At 42.3% G+C, this 19,337-nt stretch overlaps 2 protein-coding genes and 1 non-coding gene across 8 annotated transcripts in view; 1 reads left to right on the plus strand and 2 right to left on the minus strand.

The window, feature by feature from the left end:
- The window catches only part of EVI5 (ecotropic viral integration site 5), a 116,462-nt gene that overhangs the window by 14,186 nt on the left and 82,939 nt on the right, over positions 1-19,337 (plus strand). For 4 of the 6 annotated variants that reach the window (XM_086752861.1, XM_086752863.1, XM_086752864.1 and 1 more), the window contains exon 1: positions 16,134-16,261. Coding sequence is in view for 2 of the 6 variants with exons in the window: in XM_086752865.1 (XP_086608991.1) it covers positions 642-818; positions 2,923-3,735 (990 nt within the window). In the remaining 4 variants the exon portion in view is untranslated. Of the gene's footprint in view, positions 1-641; positions 819-2,922; positions 4,661-16,133; positions 16,262-19,337 lie in introns of those variants that run through there. The other 2 variants (XM_086752865.1, XM_086752866.1) reach the window with 2 other exon arrangements.
- Positions 6,542-13,666, minus strand: RPL5 (ribosomal protein L5). The gene is made up of 8 exons (XM_086752868.1): positions 13,549-13,666; positions 12,580-12,649; positions 12,366-12,481; positions 10,718-10,852; positions 9,922-10,124; positions 9,084-9,261; positions 7,355-7,443; positions 6,542-6,705 (listed from the first exon to the last, which is right to left on the minus strand). The coding sequence occupies exons 1-8, from the start codon at positions 13,549-13,551 to the stop codon at positions 6,606-6,608; spliced, it is 894 nt and encodes a 297-aa protein (XP_086608994.1). The 5' UTR covers positions 13,552-13,666; the 3' UTR covers positions 6,542-6,605.
- LOC147599953 (small nucleolar RNA SNORD21) lies at positions 9,443-9,539 on the minus strand. Its single transcript, XR_015259294.1, has one exon. It is a non-coding gene; the product is annotated as a small nucleolar RNA SNORD21 (small nucleolar RNA).

Here is a 19,337-nt window from a genome sequence, read left to right on the forward strand (position 1 = left end):
TCTTTGTATTCTGACAATGTAGTGTCTCCTGAGTACCTGCAGTAGTGTATTGTATTTGAAGTTCATAGAATCCTAGAATAGTTCGGGTTGGAAGGGACCTTCAAAGGTCATCTTGTCCAACCCCCCTGCAAGGAGCAGGGACATTTCCAACCAGATCAGGTTGCTGAGAGCCCCGTCCAGCCTGGCCTTGAATGTTTCCAGGGATGGGGCATCTGCCACTTTTCTGGGCAACCTGTGCCAGTGTTTTGCCACCCTCACTGTAAAAAATTTTTTCCTAACGTCCACTCTGAATTTACCTCCCTCTGTTTTAAAACCATTACCCCTTGTCCTATCACAACAGGCCCTGCTGAAGAGTTTTTCCCCATCTTTCTTAAAAGCCCCCTTTAGGTACTGGAAGGCTGCTGTAACATCTCCCTGGAGCCTTCTCTTCTGCAGGCTGAAGAACGCCAGCTCTCTCAGCCTGTCCTCATAGGAGAAGTTGCCATTGTTTCAATGTGCTTTGTGCATTGTCTGTGCGTAGGACTCAATTTTCTAATCCGTGTTGCTACTTGACTCTTAAAGCAGTGGTTAGAGTACAGGTGGTCTTCAGATTATGAACTTCTACACTGTTTTTTTACCTTTTCACCTCTTTTCTTGCATAGATGTATTTAGGAATCTGGGGAAATCTGCAAGGTGTTATAAAATGCCAGATGGAAGAAGCTGCTCAACTTGATCTTGGTACTGACCCAGAACCAAGGAAGGAAATAGTCCTATTTGATAAACCAACGAAAGGAACCACTGTTGAGAAATTCAAAGAAATGGTATATGGTCTTTTTAAAGTAAGTATATGCTTATTTATTTTATTTTGACAGGCTTATTTTCCTGCAGCTGGAAAGAATGCCCTATTGTATGAGCCTTGTTCAAGTGTGTGTTAGAAAAGTAATCAGCATAAAAATAGTTTTTCTCAGAGGTGATTATCTCAAAGTTCAAAGTAACTAATTATCAGGTTTTTTCCTTACTTTGTAACAGATGGAAGCTAGTATGCACCTTGCATGTCTACAGCTTTCACTTGTATTTGTGTAGCAAATATGGTAAAAAACCATAATTCTTGCTGCTTTTGGAGTTATTGTAACCAGGTACAAAGACTGAAGCACAATTTGAAAACTGTTTGTGCTTGGGAAGAGTTGCTGTGTTAACTGAGCAGGAGGAATCTCTCAAACCAGAATGACTAGCCATACTTTTCCCAGTTCTTTCTGTGTTCTATTAATGTGATACTTATTTCTATTGCTTTACTGCTACCCCAGAATTTTCATAATACAGAGTCATCACTTCGATGCTGTGTCAATACTGATTTTGGAGTTTCTTTCTTAAAATTTTCTTGCTATTGTCATAGCTCCTATGTCTGCCGATGGAAATAATGCTGTTCTAGCTGAGTGAGCATGGGTACACATGAGCACACATAACATAATTATGTAAAGCTGATAACAGTTGACATGCATTACAGTAGCTTTGTCTCTAAGAATGGGTGAGCAGCAGTTTGAGTCCTTTTTAGGAGAATTTGGAAAAAGTTTATCTGACTTTGTGTGTGTTGGTGGTAGTTGAAAATGCAACAGTTCCGATTCCAGCAACGGCTTCTTTCTCTGTATTGATACAATGGAGGTGGTTTTAACTATTTCGGTACACTTAGCGTATGGGATTTGTACCCAGCGTGTCTTGGTACTGTTTATAGTTGGCTAAAATGTAGCTGATACTGTAATTTCTCTACACCTGTAAAGCTTAATCAACTGAAAACTAAATCTGATCTAAACATTTGAATTCTGCATACTTTTTCTAAGAGAATATTTAACAAGCTACTTGATATGATTTTTCTAAAGACTGATCTGACCAAGAACAACATTTGAATTTTAATGTTTGCATTTTAGAATCATAGAATCATAGAATGGTTAGGGTTGGAAGGGACCTTCAAAGGTCATCTAGTCCAACCCCCCTGCAAGGAGCAGGGACATCCCTGACTAGGTCAGGTTGCTCAGAGCCTCATCCAGCCTGGCCTTGAACGCTTCCAGAGATGGGGCCTCCACCACCTTCCTGGGCAACCTGTTCCAGTGTTCTATAACCCGCATCGTAAAAAATTTTTTCCTAATTTCTAATCTAAATCTATCCCCCTCTATTTTAAAACCATTACCTCTCGTCCTATCGCAACAGGCCCTACTAAACAGCCTATCCCCATCTTTCTTGTAGGCCCCCTTGAGGTACTGGAAGACCGCTGTAAGGTCTCCCCAGAGCCTTCTCTTCTCCAGGCTGAACAGCCCCAACTCTCTCAGCCTGTCCTCATAAGAGAGGTGCTCCAGCCCTCTGATCATCTTCGTGGCCCTCCTCTGGACCTTCTCCAACTGGTCCATGTCCTTCTTGTGCTGGGGGCTCCAGAGCTGGACACAGTACTCCAGGTGGGGTCTCACCAGGGCAGAGTAGAGGGGGAGAATCACCTCCCTCGACCTGCTGGCCACGCTTCTCTTGATGCAGCCCAGGATGCGGTTGGCCTTCTGGGCCGCAAGGGCGCATTGCCTGCTCATGTTAAGCTTCTCATCCACCAGCACTCCCAAGTCCTTCTCCTCAGGGCTGCTCTCAATCCATTCCCCGCCCAGCCTGTATTTGTGCCTGGGATTGCCATGACCCAGGTGCAGGACCTTGCACTTGCATTTTGAAATGCAAAGAGCACTAGTACTTTCAGAAGATCGTATGCTTGGAGCCTTTTAAAACAGAACAAAAAGGAAGCCGTTCAGGCATCTGGTAGCAAGTCCTCAAACATCTATAACCAGTGAAAACTAGAACATAACATACCTTACCATACTATCCATAGAAGGAGAATAACAGGAGGTAGAATGACAGGTGGATTGGTGGTAGTTAATGAAATCATGCTTAACCTTCTTCATTTGTTGCTTTTAGGCAAAATTGGGAGAACAAGGAAATCTTTCAGAACTGGTTAATCTCATCCTATCTTTTGCGGATGGAAACAAAGATGGTAGAGTTTCTTTGCCAGAAGCAAAATCTGCATGGGCACTTCTGCAGCTAGAGGAGTTTCTGTTAATGGTGATCTTGCAGGATAAAGAACATACTCCAAAGTTGATGGGTTTTTGTGGGGATCTCTATGTGACTGAAAGAGTTGAATATACCTCTCTCTATGGAATCAGCCTTCCATGGATTATAGAACTTTTCATTCCTTCTGGCTTCAGAAGAAGCATGGACCAATGGTTTACTCCATCATGGCCAAGAAAGGCAAAAATAGCTATAGGGCTTCTAGAATTTGTGGAAGATATTTTCCATGGACCCTATGGAAACTTTCTTATGTGTGATACAAGTGCCAAAACCTTGGGATATAATGATAAATATGATTTGAAAGTGATGGACATGAGAAAAATTGTGCCAGAAATTAATTTGAAGGAAATAATTCAAGATCGGCAGTGTGAATCAGATTTGGACTGTACTTATGGTACAGACTGTAGAACTCTATGTGACCAAAGCAAAATGAGATGTACCGCAGAAGTAATTCAGCCAAACTTGGCAAAAGCCTGTCAGCTACTTAAAGACTATCTGCTTCGTGGTGCTCCTTCTGATATCCATGAAGAACTAGAAAAACAACTGTACTTGTGTATTGCCCTTAAAGCCACAGCAAATCAGATGGAAATGGAGCATTCGTTAATACTCAATAACTTAAAAACTTTACTGTGGAAGAAAATTTCCCATACAAATGATTCTTAGCTTCTCCACCAGCAGAAGACAATACTGATGCCTGCCACTAGAGGTGACCTACCAAATTTGATAAAAATGATGTGCGGCATTTTTTAAAGACACTTCTTTACTTAGATTTGATGAATGGCTCTTTAACTCTTGCCTTTGAGTCAGTAGCTTGTGACAGGGCTTCTCAAAGAATGAACGTGCCACTGAAAGATCGGGCAGAGTCTAGAAGCACTTCTGGTGTTCCAGTACTGTGTTATGGAAACAAAAACCCTGCATGCTTGACTGTTCTGTGCACTTCGTCAGATCTTGAACAGGATGAAAGTATTCACTGTGCCACCACATCAACTGATGGAACATCTTACAATTCTGTGAAAAATCATTGCTCACTTGTGAAATACCTGCAGAAGATTTTTATCCTATATAGTTTTTTGAAGAACCACCACTACTGCAAATAACGTGTCTGAGTCCAAGCTGCTGTTGTGAATAAACTGAACTGTGAGATTGAAGTTTACTAATACCTTGGCATGGCAAATTTGCACATTAATAATTTTTAAACTGTGGAAAATTAGAATTTTATTCTAGAACTAACAGGTTGTAATATAAGACTTAAATTCTGTTTACACCTTGTTACCTCATGCTTACATCTTGAATGTTTGAGTAGTTCAACACTTTTTGATTAAGTCCTTATACAAGTGAACCTTGTTGGGAGCCAAGAATTTTAGAATGTTACTTTTTAAAATCATGTATGTAGTCCAGCAGCAATATCAACATGTGTTTCAAAACCTGTAGATGATTGTCTTCAGTTGAAACCTTCAACCCAAATTAAGCTGTAGCAAATATTGAAAAGTAAGGAGTTTGTGGACTAAGCTATTTTATGTGAACTAAAGTTAATTCATTTTTAAAAATACTGATGGCAGAAATGTCCTAACAGTTAAAAAAAACCAAAGCTTGCATAGTGTAGGAATCTGCTGTATCACAAGTAAAACAAGTAATAGCTGTGGATCAAGTCTTGACTCTGTACTGTCCTTCCACATTTAGCTATGGACTTTTGCTTAAGTCTTCTGGAACTATTGCAGGAAGTATGTAAGCCAGAGCTAGACCTGAACTGTAGGACAGAAGCTGGAATATTGAGGATCATGGAATATTGCTTAAATGGGAGCATAGGAGATAGTAACGGCTAGGACTGAGGTGGAACCTAAGTGAGCTGTAGTCTGTAACTATTTTTTTTTTTCCTAGTAGCATCTGTGAGTCATTGTTAAGTCTCCAGTCCTGAGTAAATAAATACAATCTGATCCTGGCACTCCGCATGCCATGACCACTGTACCACCTTTAATCTGCAACCCTGTTGTTTCTCAGATTTGTATCTATGTTCACAATTATGCAGAATTGGATGTCCATAAACACCTTAAGTGTGTGCTTGATACTTACCTGTTAATGTTTAATTTATAAATGCTTTAGGTATGAAGTAGTTCAATCCTTAGTGATTTTCATGGCAATCATCCATAGACTTCTAAAACCTGGCCCCTTAATTCATTTTAAGCATAGGACAAGATTTATTTAAATATTTGAAAGGTTGTTAATTGCTTTAGGTATTCTGTATTAAATGCTTTCCTGGAATGATTAAACCGAAGTACAAGACCAACATAGTTGTTTATGTAGTAGTATGCAGCTTGGGTTAAGAGTGTACTGTTCTGTAAACACCAGCTTTTTAACTTAAGAATTACTATGCTAATGCTAGTTATTGTCTCTAACTTGGTAATGTCCTCCAAGCATGTGCTAGTAAGTACTTGTAGCCAGCAATGCGCTAAATGTCAAGTGGTCATGTTCTTGGTGGAAAAACCTGACTAATTGCTACTAGGATTTGGGCAGAAGTTATTGAATCCAAAATGATGTTGGGTATTTTAAACAACTGGAAAACATGTTTAATAATGCTGTTTGTACAGAACCTGCATTTTTATTGCTGTTGCATTAAGTTACAGCTCTCACTGGAAAAAACCCTACACTTTTGTTTACAATAAATCACAGGCCTCTTTTTCTCTTTCAATAGCAGTACTTGCCATCTATCACTACCTTAAAGCAGAACATTCCTCCACATAGCCTACTTGATTCATGTTTTAACTGTGCAAGCAACTTCAGTATGTCTAATGGGAAATAAATAGGAAGTGCCTATGAAACAGAGATGTAGGAGAAAATAAGGAATAGGGGCAAGTCAAAGCCTCTGTAACTAAGCATGTATATGCAACTTATAAGTTAATTCTCGTGCTAGTTACTAAATAATGTGAGGTATTGTGCTTAAGTACCTATTTCAATAACAGCCAGAGCGTGGAACTGAGGGTGTGGAAGTGCTTACTTCAGTTACCAGAGGAAGTTTAAATACTTCGATTAGACACGTATTCCTGTATCAGCTACTGTTAAGTCTTGGTAGGAAAAGCGTTGCTATTTGTGTTCCTGAAAGCCTAAGGCTGCCTTTGGGCAGACGACTACTGCTTTTTTCTTAAGCTCCATGCAGATCACCCTATAACATTAAGTATGCTGTAAGAAAAATGGTGAAGGACATGTAAAGCCTTCTTCAAAAATTTAAAATCTTTCTGGAGCTAGAAGCAGCAAGTTCTTATATCTGGTCTTTGACACCAGTCATGCCAAAAATTAGTCAAATTGATTTCCCCTTCTTAGGGGAGTAATTCCAATGCAGCAGCCTTAGTTTTAAAGTTTATCTCCTCTGTGAAGGAGTTCAATTCATATAGTACTCTGCAGGGGAAAAAAAAAACCTTAATGCTACATAATTCTGCATCTTTGCAAGATATATTAATAAGCCAGTCTTACACAGTTGCTTACTCAATAAATTTATTGCCACTTTTTCCAAAGCTTCATAGAAAACTGTGGAAGTTGTCTTAACTATCAGCTGCACGCTCCTGGGCCCTGAGAAAGCTAGCCTTCTTCTGAGCAACACGATCTTTCTTCTGGGCGAGGGACATCTTGGGACAGTTCCATCTGCAATGTAAGCATAGTGTATGATATATTCAAGGCCGAAATAAGCAAAAAGGTCACCAAGAAAGCTGCAGTGCACCAGATCTGCAATTAAGAGTGCTATGCTAGAACATATTCCCACTTCTGTAACACCCTTCATCTCATTGTAATGACTGAAGGCTGTAGTTAGGGCACCACAAAAAGGCATGGTTAGACTGCAGCAGTTGAACTTCTCAAGAGGTAAGCTCAGCATGCTTTTGTGACTGGAGTAGAGACAGTACCAAGCTCAGTGCAACAGCTGTGCCTTTTATTTCTTTTATCACAGATCAATGAAAAAATCAAAAGAGGTCAGTACTGACACATTAGTCAACCTGCCCTCTCTTGAAGAGAAGCAGCTTTCTCACTCAAAACACTAAGACCTGAAGATACACACTTAAGAGTTCTAGCTATTCAGGCCACAAGCATGCTTCACTTTAAAATTAAAAGCCTTTAACTGTATATTTAAAAAAAAAGTAAATGCCTATCTAAGTTATATGGAAATGCTTATATCTTAATCTAATCTAAAACACATCTAAGTTTTGACACAACTACACTGTCACTCACACTACGTGTTTTAACTAAAATATCATTAACAGAGTAGTCACATTCATGGTAAAGAGGATGAAAGTTTTACCTCTTTTTCTTGACTTCTCTCTTGGGTTTCTTTTCATGGACTGGATTATCCCGTATAGCAGCATGGGCTTTTTTATACATTTCCTCCATCTTTAAAAAAAAAAAAATTGTTAAATTCTCCATAGTGGTCCACTTGTAACATTGTGTAAAAAAAAAAAAAATGACACCGTTACTTGAGTGTGCACTAGAAACAGGTTTCATCACAATACAGCTTGTAATTTTGTGTGGTTGCCTTTAAAACACTTTCTTCATACAGAAGATCACTGCCACAGCATACTGTAATTCCTACTACCACTGTAATAGAATTTAAATATCCAAACTCGTAACTTGTATACAAAACAGAGAAAGTAACTTTATCCTTATTTTACAGTTAGGGAACCAAGGCCAAAGAGTAACTACAGACTACTTAGAAGTCTCATAAACACAGGCTGGTATTTTGCAGTTGTAATACATTTTTTTTCTCTGAAGCCTACCTTCAGTACCATAGCTTCTCTACATTAAAATTAAAAGGCAGTCTAGGAAGTTATTCTATTTCTGCCTAAAATAAACTACTTCACTTATTATTAAGCCAAAACTATTCCACATAAACTGTCATCAGACATGTAATCTTACCACTTTTCAGACCCCAGTGCAGTACACATTACAAAGCTGCTTAGTAACAGGGAAAGAGTAGGAGTTGTGAAAGCAGCCACAGATTAACAAGTCTTGCAAGAACCATTGCAGTCACTGCATCATCCCCAAGGATGCAGTAACAGAAATACATTAGCAGAGGCCACACCCAACAGCAACTGCTGACAGCTCGCAGAGTGGGTCTTGTACTTGAGTGGCTTCTAACATGTAAGACAGGAAAATAGAAGTGATCTGTCCAGTTACATAGCTCAGCAGCAGAGGGTACTAGAGGATCCCTATCTGTCTGCTGCTCTGTCCCAATTACAACTATGGCTCCATAATGGCACCAGTTTTAAAAATACTTTTGCTGGTGGTTAATTAAGACCACTAGACTCCAGCTGTGAAAAATCTAGGTGTATGAATAATAACTGTCTAGCTATTGACATAAGTCCTGGACCCACTTCATTGCAATACAACCTGTAAATATTGTTTTTTTAGTAAAATAGATGAAGTTGGCATTTACAATATAACATTGCAAGCTTTTTTGTAACTTAGTCTTTAGTAAAGAATAAGTAATTAGTTAAGTTTACAAAAAAACCAACCAAACCACAGAGCAATAAAGTGATTAAAAATGTAGTTAAGTTTTCCATAGCCTAAAAAGGGGACATGAGAATATTTGTTTCAAGCTTCAGGACCACTAATTGGGAAAACCAAGCAAGAACATTGCAGACAGCAAAACAAGCCATCTGAAAGGAGTTTAAAACTTGAAAGAAGCACCTTAGTAATCTTATATTCTAATGTTTTGTACAAAATACTCTAAAATTTAAAGTAGTACTAAATAAGATGTGGGGAAGTGGTCTAGCTGAGAATAGAGTCCTGTAAGCTTATATTTATAGGCAGAATGGTAAGCTTCACAGGAGGAAAAAAGTTCACTTTCAAAAAATCTACAATATACTACAGAGCTCTTAATGAAGAAAAAAAAAAATTTTTTTTTCATGGACAACATACAACATTGATCACATTATTTACATATCAAGCTTATCTGCATCACTAGAGAAGGCCCTACGCAAGACTTACTAGCATCTCTGTTAATGCACAAAAGCCAGACAGATAAATCTTACCCCATCAGGTGTTACATTGTTCTTTATGTATTGGGAGAACTGTTTTTTGTAAGCATCTTCATCCTCCTCCATCAGGTAACGCATATAATCTGCAACATTTTGGCCCATGATATGCTTGCGGTGAACCTCTGCATTGAATTCTTTGCTTTCTGAGTCATAACCAGGGAAACGTTTGGTACTGTGAAACAGCAGTTACAGTCAGATTAAGACACGTTGCCGAATCCTGTAATTCAGAGGCTAGGTTCCACAAAGAAATAACACATACATCAGATTCTCCTACAGATAAGTGAGACAGGACCCTCTAATACAAAATTAAGATATACTGAAAATTAAGAAATAAAAGTTTTAAGTTTAGGTCAGCTGCCATCAGTCCCGTCTTGAAACAGTGCAGTACATCATATACACACCATGGACCAACTACAGAGTGTTCAGTCATTGGGATTATCATCACATAGCAGCTAAGTCAGAAAAACTGGACAATTAGTAAAGAATGAATAGGACAACATGGGAGAGGATAGGAAAGTGAAGGACATTCAATCAATCGATGCTTTTAAGTAAAAGCAACAAGATGGCTTTTTTTTTTTTTTTTTTCCTAAAAATTTAATAGCATCTCTTGATAGTTGCAAGATTCCCAGCAGCACTATCAGAACTGCACTTGTGGATTAAAAAACAACCAATGAACCAACAAAAAAATGCCCACCCCAGAACCCAGGCGGCATAATCATTACCAGGTCCTAATAAAATTATTTCAACATAAAGTGACAGTATAAGTAGACTGTCACATCCAGAAGCATCTCAGGTTAATTCTAAAGGAATTCTTACAAACAGACCAGATTACCTATGAGGGATTGACAGACCACCATCCACTGCACCCTTCAGAGCACCAAAGACTTTGTTTCCAGTGGTAGTTCTGGCAAGACCTGCATCCAGGTAGCATGTGAAAGCACCAGGCTTTCCATCCACACTTTCCACATTGTATTCATCACCAGTCACTTCAACTTGGCCTTCATAGATCTTATCGAGGCCAAATTTATTCAGAAGCTGTGGGGAAGGAAAGAAAAAACCAAAAACGCACTTCTGAAATTGTTTCCATTTATTGACAAAATGAAGACTCACCACCCCTTAAAACACAAATTTGCAGTAGAATCTTCATGTTTGTAACAAATTTATTTATAAATGTTATGCACCCCATACTAATAGCAAAGCACTAAAACAACCACCACAGTGAGCGTGCCTGTTAAGTTTCAACCTTTTGTTCCAACAGGCAAACCAGTGAACTTAACACTTATTCATGAGCTCATATGGAAAAATAGATGGATGCTGTTCACATGTTTTCAAACTCTTAAAGGTATATTTCTTACATTTTTATCCTGACTCCCTCCCTCCACCAAACTTAAGTGCTGAGACTTAAAAGTGGGCAGCTGGAGTTGAAACTGCATGCTGTCATACTTCTCACTGTGATTTGACAGTCACAAGAGGCCATCAAATCTACATGGTAAAAAGCAAAAGTTAGTATTTAGAGAAGCCCAGAGTGAGGTAGCTATATTACCACGCCACTTAAAGTGAGCTTTCCCTTTCGTAAGAAAACCAGAAAAACAGAGCAGCAACTTCCAGACAATCTGACAGATACCTACCCTGCGTGCCAACAGCAGACCTGTACAGTACGCTGCTGCATAATTGGTCAGGCCAACCTTCACACCATACTTTGGCAGCTCATGGGCATAAGCAGCACAGACTATCATGTCGCCTTCGATTCTGGCATAGGCGATCTGACAACAAAGCAAATGTTAGTGTTCTTACAATAATTCGAGTCTCGATTTATTGTTTCTTTGACATCTACTCCAGTCAATAGGAATTCTGTATAGAAATGTCCAGCAAACTGTCAACCTTTGCAGACAAGCTCAAAGAGTTGTGTTTTTCTTTTCTTTTTTTTTAAGGCATAATAAACTTCTCAAGTAGACAGAAAGAATTCAAATCTGTATTAGGCCAGAGAAAGTCTATGTCAGCAATACCTTTTATTTACCTCACCACATTCATCAACAGGCCAGGAAACAGTCTACAAAAGCAACCTCTCAAATAATCATTATAAATGTGGATGGATTTTGCCCTCTTTCTGCATGTAGTTTTCATAATACAGTATATAACACACCTCAGAAAAATGCGGAAAGCATCTGATACAGAGTTGGTGATAACATTGTTACTAATCTTAGGATTTTATTAATGGGTCTGAGATTTTAAGCATCTCAGGGGTATCCTGTGAGACACCAGTACTATCAGATATGTTTCTATTATTCCTTTCAGATACAGAACCCTCTTTTGTCTCCCACACCTCCTTGCTACACCCAAAAGTTGCTCCCTTTTTGCAGGATTCCTACACACTGGAAAGACACTATCAGTCAGATGTAAGCACCTGCCACCACCAGTTTTTGTTTTGGGTTTCAAAGACAAAATAACCTCATCAAGGTCATATAGTTTCAATCTGAACTGACTGTAAAAACAGCATTTTCCACTGTTCTCAACGGATAACTATTCTATGAAGAAGGAAACAACGGTTAAACTTTTCTAGCTGCTTCTTTTTTGAGCTTAACAACATGTATTTATGATAGAACAAACATGCCTAAGTTTTTAACTTCAAAATTAGTCAAAACATTCTGAAAATGAAACAAGAAAGTGAACCACTGTGAGGAACTGCATATGATGCAACACACAACTACATACTTAACCATCATGAAAAAATGCCTACTATTCTTATTTACCAGTCTCCTTTCATCTCACGGGAAGGCCATCATAAGGCCTAGCTGCTTCATATGGTCCACATAACATCACAGAAAAAAAAAAACCTCTCAAAAGAGAAGGCACCTTTAGATACAGTGCAGTAGTCAATGCAGGTTTACAGGTCAGCTAGTCAACTTTGTTGTCTTCAGTCAAGCAAAAAGGCCCTCTTTTCAAAGCACTTTAAATACAGCAGAAAAAAAAAAAGATAAATTGTCCCTCTCCCTAAAATGTTCTACTAATCTCAGCATTATTAAAACAGTACAATCTTTTATTACGAATAGCCTTGCTGAAGAACGCTGACACTAGTAAAACTTATTTTGTATCATGAATATGGTTTATTACTGAAGCTGCATCAACGTTAAAGATTGTTCTCCTGTAGGAAACTTTTTTACAATATAAAACCAGCTCAGATCATGCCTAAAAACCCCAGCTGCTTCAACTGTCTGTTGAACCCCTTTCTGTTTATTTCACTCTAGGAAGGCTGGTAGCAAGCATCACAGACCTTACCTGGCAAATGATGTCTCTGTTGGTAACACGCACAATCATCCTATATTTAGGTGTGTTGTACTTGTTTTTATCTTGAATTACCAGACGTTTACGGGCATAGTAATCCGTTTTTCCCTCTGAAAAACAACAGTTATAGCATGGAAAACGTGTGAAAAAAAAGCAGGAATAGTCATCAATAACATTTAATTATATGTTATAAGGAATTTAACAATACCTCTCCTTCTCCTGAATTTCACTTGGTATCTCTTGAAGTATGCCTTATTCTTGACAACTTTCACAAACCCCTTGAATAAGAAGCACAAGTTGATGTTATAAACGTATAACCATGTAAGCCAAGACCATTCTAACTAAATTAAACCTGCAATTAATAAAAGCACAACGCAATCAGGAATAAAATAACATGTTTACTTATATACTTAGATAAAAAAACATCATAAAAACAAAATGAAAAAAAAAACCCACCCAAACCCCAGCATTTCTATCCTTCCCACAGGAACTAGTGCATGCTTCTCCCCATAACTTTACAGTTTCAGGAAAAAAAAAACATTTATTTTATTTGTTAGCCGAACGTCTGTCTGCACGGACCGAAGCAGTAACCGTGGCCAGTTCCAGCCACTCCCCCGCAGCCAGTTACTTCTTTAGAGAGTTGTGCCACGGAGCTGGCTTCTCCCGCAGCCCCCCGCCACTCGGCAAAGACAAGGCGCTCTGCTGACACCGCCACGGGACAGACGCTCCCCGACACCCGCCAACGTTTCCGACGCGCAGCCCCGTGGCAGGTAAGCGGGCGGCCCGACAGACACCGGCACCCCCCGGCCCTCAGGCGAGGCGCCAGCTGCCGCGGGGCACAGAGGGCTCTGTCAAACCCGGCCCCGCCACCCACCGCCCGCTCCCGCCGCCACGCGCCTGCGGCCCGGGCCCGACCCAGCCCGCCGCGGCCCAGGGCGGCAGCGCGGTCGGTAGCGGGGCCAGGCCAGGCCGTGCCGGGCCCCGCTGAGCCGCCCCGAGCCACCCAGCGGCGCGGCCCCGGCGCGAATGGCAGCCATCGCCACGCTGGACCAGCCGCAGCCGGGCCCGGGCCCGGGCCAATCGGGCTCCATCCGGGAGGGCGGAACCGCGCGGCGAGCGCAGAGCGGCGGGCAGAGCTCCCCCCGGCCGCGCGGGTCCCGCGGGGCCCGGTACTGACCATCGTGCCAGGTACTGTCCGGTCTAGGCCTAGGCCGGGGCCCGCTCCGCACAACGACTGCTCTCCGCAGCAGGGGGGAAAAGGCCGCGCCCACTGCGCAGCCGCAGCTCCTAGCCTGCCCGGCGAGGCGGGGCGCGGCCGACCGGGCTGTCCCCGGCGTCCGCCGTGCTGCCCCCTGCTGCCCCCTGCTGGCGTGGGGGAGCGCCTGCTCGGCGCTGCCCCGGCCTTCCCGCCCCGGGTGTTGTCACGCCGGGATGGGCTTCCTTCTTCCCGTCCGCAGGCAGCACGTCCTTTCTCTGAACGGATCGGAGAAAGGCAGTTCTAGGGAAAAAAGTATTGCAGCCTGCAGATGCCTACGTGTAACCTGTCGTCGCTTCCAAGTCCTCCTTCATTAACTGCCTCAGCAGTCATTAGCAGGGGATACATCACAGCAAAGGGATTCTTACAACAGAAAAATCAATAATTTTATCTTAAAAATCACCAATTATGAAAATGTTATAGGATTTTAATCCCCTTCATTTTCTAGGGAAAATTCGCCCAGTTAATTGAACAGTAAATAATCAAAATGTTAAACCAACTAAAACCCAAATGAATGCTGTTCCTAAAATAAATTATAGATGCTTGATATAATTTATATTTGATGAAATAAAGCAAGAATATATACTTGCATATATACATACACATATACGGGGACAAACTGGTCAAGTGGCATCAGATTTCTTGACATTGTCAGAGAAAAGAGCACATGGCCAGCATATGTGTTCCTGATGCATTTGTCCAGTTATCACTTTACTAAAAAAACAAACAAACAAACAAAAAAAACCAAACACAAATTGTTATACATAAGCCAATTTGTAAAAAGTTACTAATTTGATATAAATAACCACAAGAGAATGAAATAAATAATGTCTGCTTCCTACATCGGGCAAGTAGCAGCATGGTTCCTACCAGGTAGGTACCTGCTAGGTTCAGGAATTATTTAACTATCTAAGTCTGAATTTTGGAAAGTTCAGAATACTACATACTTTTCAATTTTTACATGGAGTAACTCTAAAGGAGCACATTGTCTTAGCTGCTCTCTGGCATATCTATGCACGCTCTCCAATAAGGGTCTGCTGGCAACTGCTGGGCAGTTACTTACTTTGATGAGAAACGCCTCATGGTCAATGGTATTGTAACCAAAGCTCCGTTAGTCTTGTTGTTAAACAATAAAAAAAAAAAAGATTTTATTGTTCTTCAGTGTAAGAAGACTTCTTGCTGCTAAAACAAGTCGCCGTCACAAAAATCAGCCTGCTATCCCATCATACGGCTGTGTGCTTTCTTGCTCGTTGTCACCCTGCAAAACCTGGAGGCTCCAGCTGAGCTTATTAGCCCCACCCCTGAACCCTTACAAATTCAGGGCAAATCTCCACCTTCACCTGCAGTGACAATGTTTGTTGAAAGGGTGACTACTGTTCATAGAGGCACTGAAACTGTTGAGGTAAAAGCTAAGATTTTCAAGGCTTTAATAAAATACTTTTTACTGATGATATTTATTGACAGGAAGAAAGGTTTGGTTTGTTTTGTTGGTTTTTTTTCTTTAATGCTATTTCTCCAGTTCTGTTATGTTGTATGTGGTGTTTTTACTTGGGTACATTCTGCAGAGCAGAGTGTCACACAGGTTTCTCGGAGCGGTGTCTCGTGTTTGGAAGAAGTCTCTGGGACTGCTGAAACTGCTGTGCTGAGGGGGGCCCCTCTCCCCAGCTGTCTGCGGAGGACCCGAGGCAGTAAGGCTGTTGTCTGTGACTGGACTGACCTACGTGGTCACTTGTAGTAGCTGTACCTTTTCCGCTGTGATTTGCGGCGGTTGATAGCCTTTTTGAGGGGAAAAAAAGTTATGCTGGAGGCCCATCTGTAACCTGTTCCTCCTATTCCTTCTTACTTGTTCTTTAAGGGTTTATTATTTGCATTCTTGGCTATGAAGCAGTATGTAAAGTAGTGTATGTGTTCTGATAGCGTTGCATTTCTTTTAATTAAGCTTTTATTAGAATCCTTACAAATGAAAACTTCTGTACGGTTTGGTCTAGGCGTCTCTTCTCCACCGCAGAAGCACAACGGCAAACGGGCCCATTATCGGGCGGGGAGCTGCTCCGGGCAGTGTCTCAGCTGCTCGCCTCACCTGATCGGTATCTGGCCGGAACGCGTCCGACAGAGGCTGGCAGGGACGGGCCGGTCCAGCCCGGGGCTGTTCGGTGCTCCGGGAGAAGGTGTTACCGCCTGCGCCTTCCAGCAGAGAGATGGCGGCGCGGAAACTCCGCGGCAGACGCTGCCTACACCGAAAAGCCCTCTCCCAACCCGAGCAGACGCAACGCACCCTCGCCTCCTGTTGAGGCGACGCGGTAGCCCCCGGCCGCCCCGAGCGATGCAGTTACACTCCCCGGGCGACGCGGCAGCCCCCAAAGCGCGACCGGGCCCGTGAGGGGCGGCGCAGAGCTCGCCCCCTCCTCCCGTGCTGGCGGCTGTCCCCGCGGCGCAGCGCGGGCCGGGGGCGCGGAGCTGCCCCTCGCGGTGGTGCGCGGTGTGCGCCTGCGCGCGGCACGGGCAGGGACGTGGCCCGGCTGCCTGGGCCGGCGGGGCGCGGCGAGCTGGTGGCGGCACCGGGGGAGCGCGGCGGCGGAGGAGCTCCGGGTATCGCCGATGCTCGCACCTCCCTGCCGCGGGCAACGCTTCCAAGGTGAGGCGCGGCCGGGCCCGCGACTCCGCCGCTGAGGGGCTGGGGGCGGTGTGCGGTCGGGCCTACGCGGGGCGGCGGCGACGACCCCGGCCGCGCCGTCCCGGCCCCTGTCGGCGGGGCTGGGCCGGGCGGTGGCGGGGCGTCGCCGCCCCGCGGGCACCGCCAGGCGCCCCCGCCCAGTGCCGGCGGCCTGGGGGCCTCCCGCCGCGGTGGGCGGTGAAGCGGGCGGTGTCGCGCCGCTGCCGGGCAGGGAAAGCCCGCTCCGCTCCAGCCATCCGCGGGGCGGGGGCGACGGGAGGCCGCGGCCCTGTCCCGTCCTGCCCGGCCGCCGTTCCGGGGGCTGCGGGGCCGGTGTGCCTTTGCCCCTCCGTGTCTCGGGCTGCGGCGGCCCGAGTGGGTAGTGCCGCGGGGACGCGAGTGGGTAGTTGGGAACTTCGCGATGGAAGTGCCTTGTGGTGCCGGCCGTGGATGGCTGCGGGGAGGGACCTCAGCGGGTCTGTCTACGGAGGGTGGTTTCTTCCGTGGTTTTATGGAAGCAACGTTAAACCAGGAGCCTGTGGGTCTTTCATTCTTGAGAGAGGTGCAGTTCTCAAATGCTGCTTCGGAGATCTGTACTACCACCTCCTGCTGCATCTGCATGGACGTGGTTATATAATAGGGGTAAAAAGTCGATATTAATGTTCTGGCTACTTGTGATGTATTCCAGCTTTAATTTGTAGCTTGTTTTTCTGTAGTTCCGTATAACTTGTGCTGATTTTCAGCATTGCTAATCAGGGCAATTTTCTAGCAAACATGAAGCTAGCATACCATTTTGAATTTCCAGCTAATGTAGACACTGACTGTATCAAAACAGTGTTTCATGTCAGCCTGGGACGATTTTTTTTTTCCCAAAGATCACATACAAAAGATGTAGAAAGGGGGTAAATTAATACAGTAAAGAACTGAAAATATTCAATATGTTTTACTTACCTCCAAAAGTGTTTGTCAAAAAATTCAAAACTTTTTTTCCTGTTTTTTTTTTTAAATTTGCTTTGCTTCACGTACCTGAAGGAGAATGCAACTGGATTTTGTCTGTTTTTCTGGTAGATAATATTAAAAAGTGTTTTGCATAAATCTGCATGTTTATTTCTCTTCCTTTCTTTCAAAGTGCAGTTTCTGCTTTGATCATGATTGTACAGCTCTATATTTACACTTACAAAGATTTAAGGCTTTTTTTTGAAATACATACATATGAATTCTTTTTCAAGAACGGATTAGGAGAGGAAATAGAGACAGCCAGTGGAAAAGAGGAGCATGATCAGGAGATAAGAAAGCACTCAGTATTATGAATCAGCATTGCCTGAATTTGGTCAACTGGGATGAAAGCAACTGAATGTCTGCCCAGCCCAGCAGTACGTCTGAGAGGAGCAGATGTTTGGAGAAAAGAACTTCAACAGAACAGCTCTACTTCCTCCCTGTATCTCTTCCTAACCTCCTGAAGGCTGAGGCTTAGGGACTTCCTGAGCTACAGCTTGGTGGCTTGGATTATTTTTTTTTTTTTCATTGCTGTGCATATGTTTGTCTTCTGTGGACTTGGTTGTTTTTTAACAAGTAAGCAGGAGATGGTTGGAGAGTGGAATGGTTAGGATGGGGTTAATGGAATGGAAGAGATGGGAGAAAAGCCTTTTGAAGTTTACAGAAGAGAAGGGGTGGGGCAATTGACATACCTACACAGTTATTGTCAGTTTGTTCTCTGGGTAGGATTGATAATAAATGGAGACGTAATAAAAATTGGATGAAAAGTCCTTTGCCAGTGAATTTTGGAAAACAAAATTGTGTACCTTGCTAATTCAGGGTTCTAATAATTACAATTTAGAAAGGGGGAAAACAGCTAAGTTGGGGTATGCATACTTAATATGTTTACATATTCTTACTTTTCCTGGTTTGTTTTCTTAACTTGTAGAGAAAAATAAATAAATTCCTAATGCTTAAGGAAGAGACATAGGAGAATTTAATATTTTAAGTGGCAAATGCATAATTTAAAATTCTGGTAGTCTGAGGAGAGGAACAATAAAGAAAACAAATCTTGAATTTATGAATCTTTTTTTTCTCGAACAACCTATATTGTCTTGATTACATATTCTTAATTTGTGTTTTTCCAAGACCCAATTGAAATAGTTATTTAAAAAAAAAGGGAAATAATTACTATTATAGGATTATGTAATTTTGAGTTGTAAGATATATTCTCTGAAGCTCTTGAACGTATGTCACTTAAATTTGTATATAGCATGCTGAGTTAAAGCTTTATATTTTCTGTGTTTGTGACAACCAATATAATCTGGTTAGTTTTTGATTCCTTTAAATTGGGAATACTGTCTTGTTTTCATTGTAGTCCTACTTAAGTGTCTGGAGTTGAGATGTGTCCTTTCCCTCTCCAGCAAGTGGTGATCGGAATAAATGGGTAGTAGGTTAGTAATAGTGCAGGGGCTCCTGTCTCTCTGCTCATTTTATACATAGTTGTGATGTGATTTTTCTAATGCGTGTACACACAAACTATATTCTCACAAGGTAGCAGCAGAAGTGATTTAGTGAATCATAGTGTTTCCTTAATTACTCTTAATGTTGCTTAACTCCCTGTGAACTCTGGAAACTATTCAGTTAGCTGTGAAGCGGTGTTCCGGACAGGGCCTTAGAAGTGCTGAGCCTGCTGTAGGAGTCAGGAAATGAAGAATGGGATCTCCTTTGAGTCGTGCTGACAGGGATCGTGCTCTGGTCTTCGTGTTATTTCAGGCTGCGTAACTGTCAGCTTTGTTTGATAATTGTCTGTAAAAAGTAATCCTTCTGAGTCCCAGTGAGGCAGTTATTTTATATTTGGTGTTGAAGTACAATACTAGGGTTGGGCTTTATTCTGGACAAAAAGTAAGATGTTGTGATAGAATGAATGTGGACACTTAACCTTTTTTGTATTAGTTTCCAACGTGGGAAGCAGACAAAAGCTTCTCACCACCAAATATCTTCTATTTTCTTTTGTCTCTGATGGGTTTTGTTACCAAAATCTGTCATCTTGTCTGATCTATATTGTTTTGCAAGTAACTTC

This window comes from Chlamydotis macqueenii, chromosome 8 (genome assembly GCF_036417535.1).
Source record: "Chlamydotis macqueenii isolate bChlMac1 chromosome 8, bChlMac1.mat, whole genome shotgun sequence".
Taxonomy (NCBI): Eukaryota; Metazoa; Chordata; class Aves; order Otidiformes; family Otididae; genus Chlamydotis; species Chlamydotis macqueenii.

Coding starts and splice junctions, on each gene's coding strand:
- RPL5 (XM_086752868.1), bottom strand. Junction 9,262..9,921: donor GGTCTGTCAATCCCTCATAG/GTAATCTGGTCT, acceptor GCTGTTTCACAG/TACCAAACGTTTCCCTGGTT. Junction 6,706..7,354: donor AGAGAAGTCAAGAAAAAGAG/GTAAAACTTTCA, acceptor CTTACATTGCAG/ATGGAACTGTCCCAAGATGT.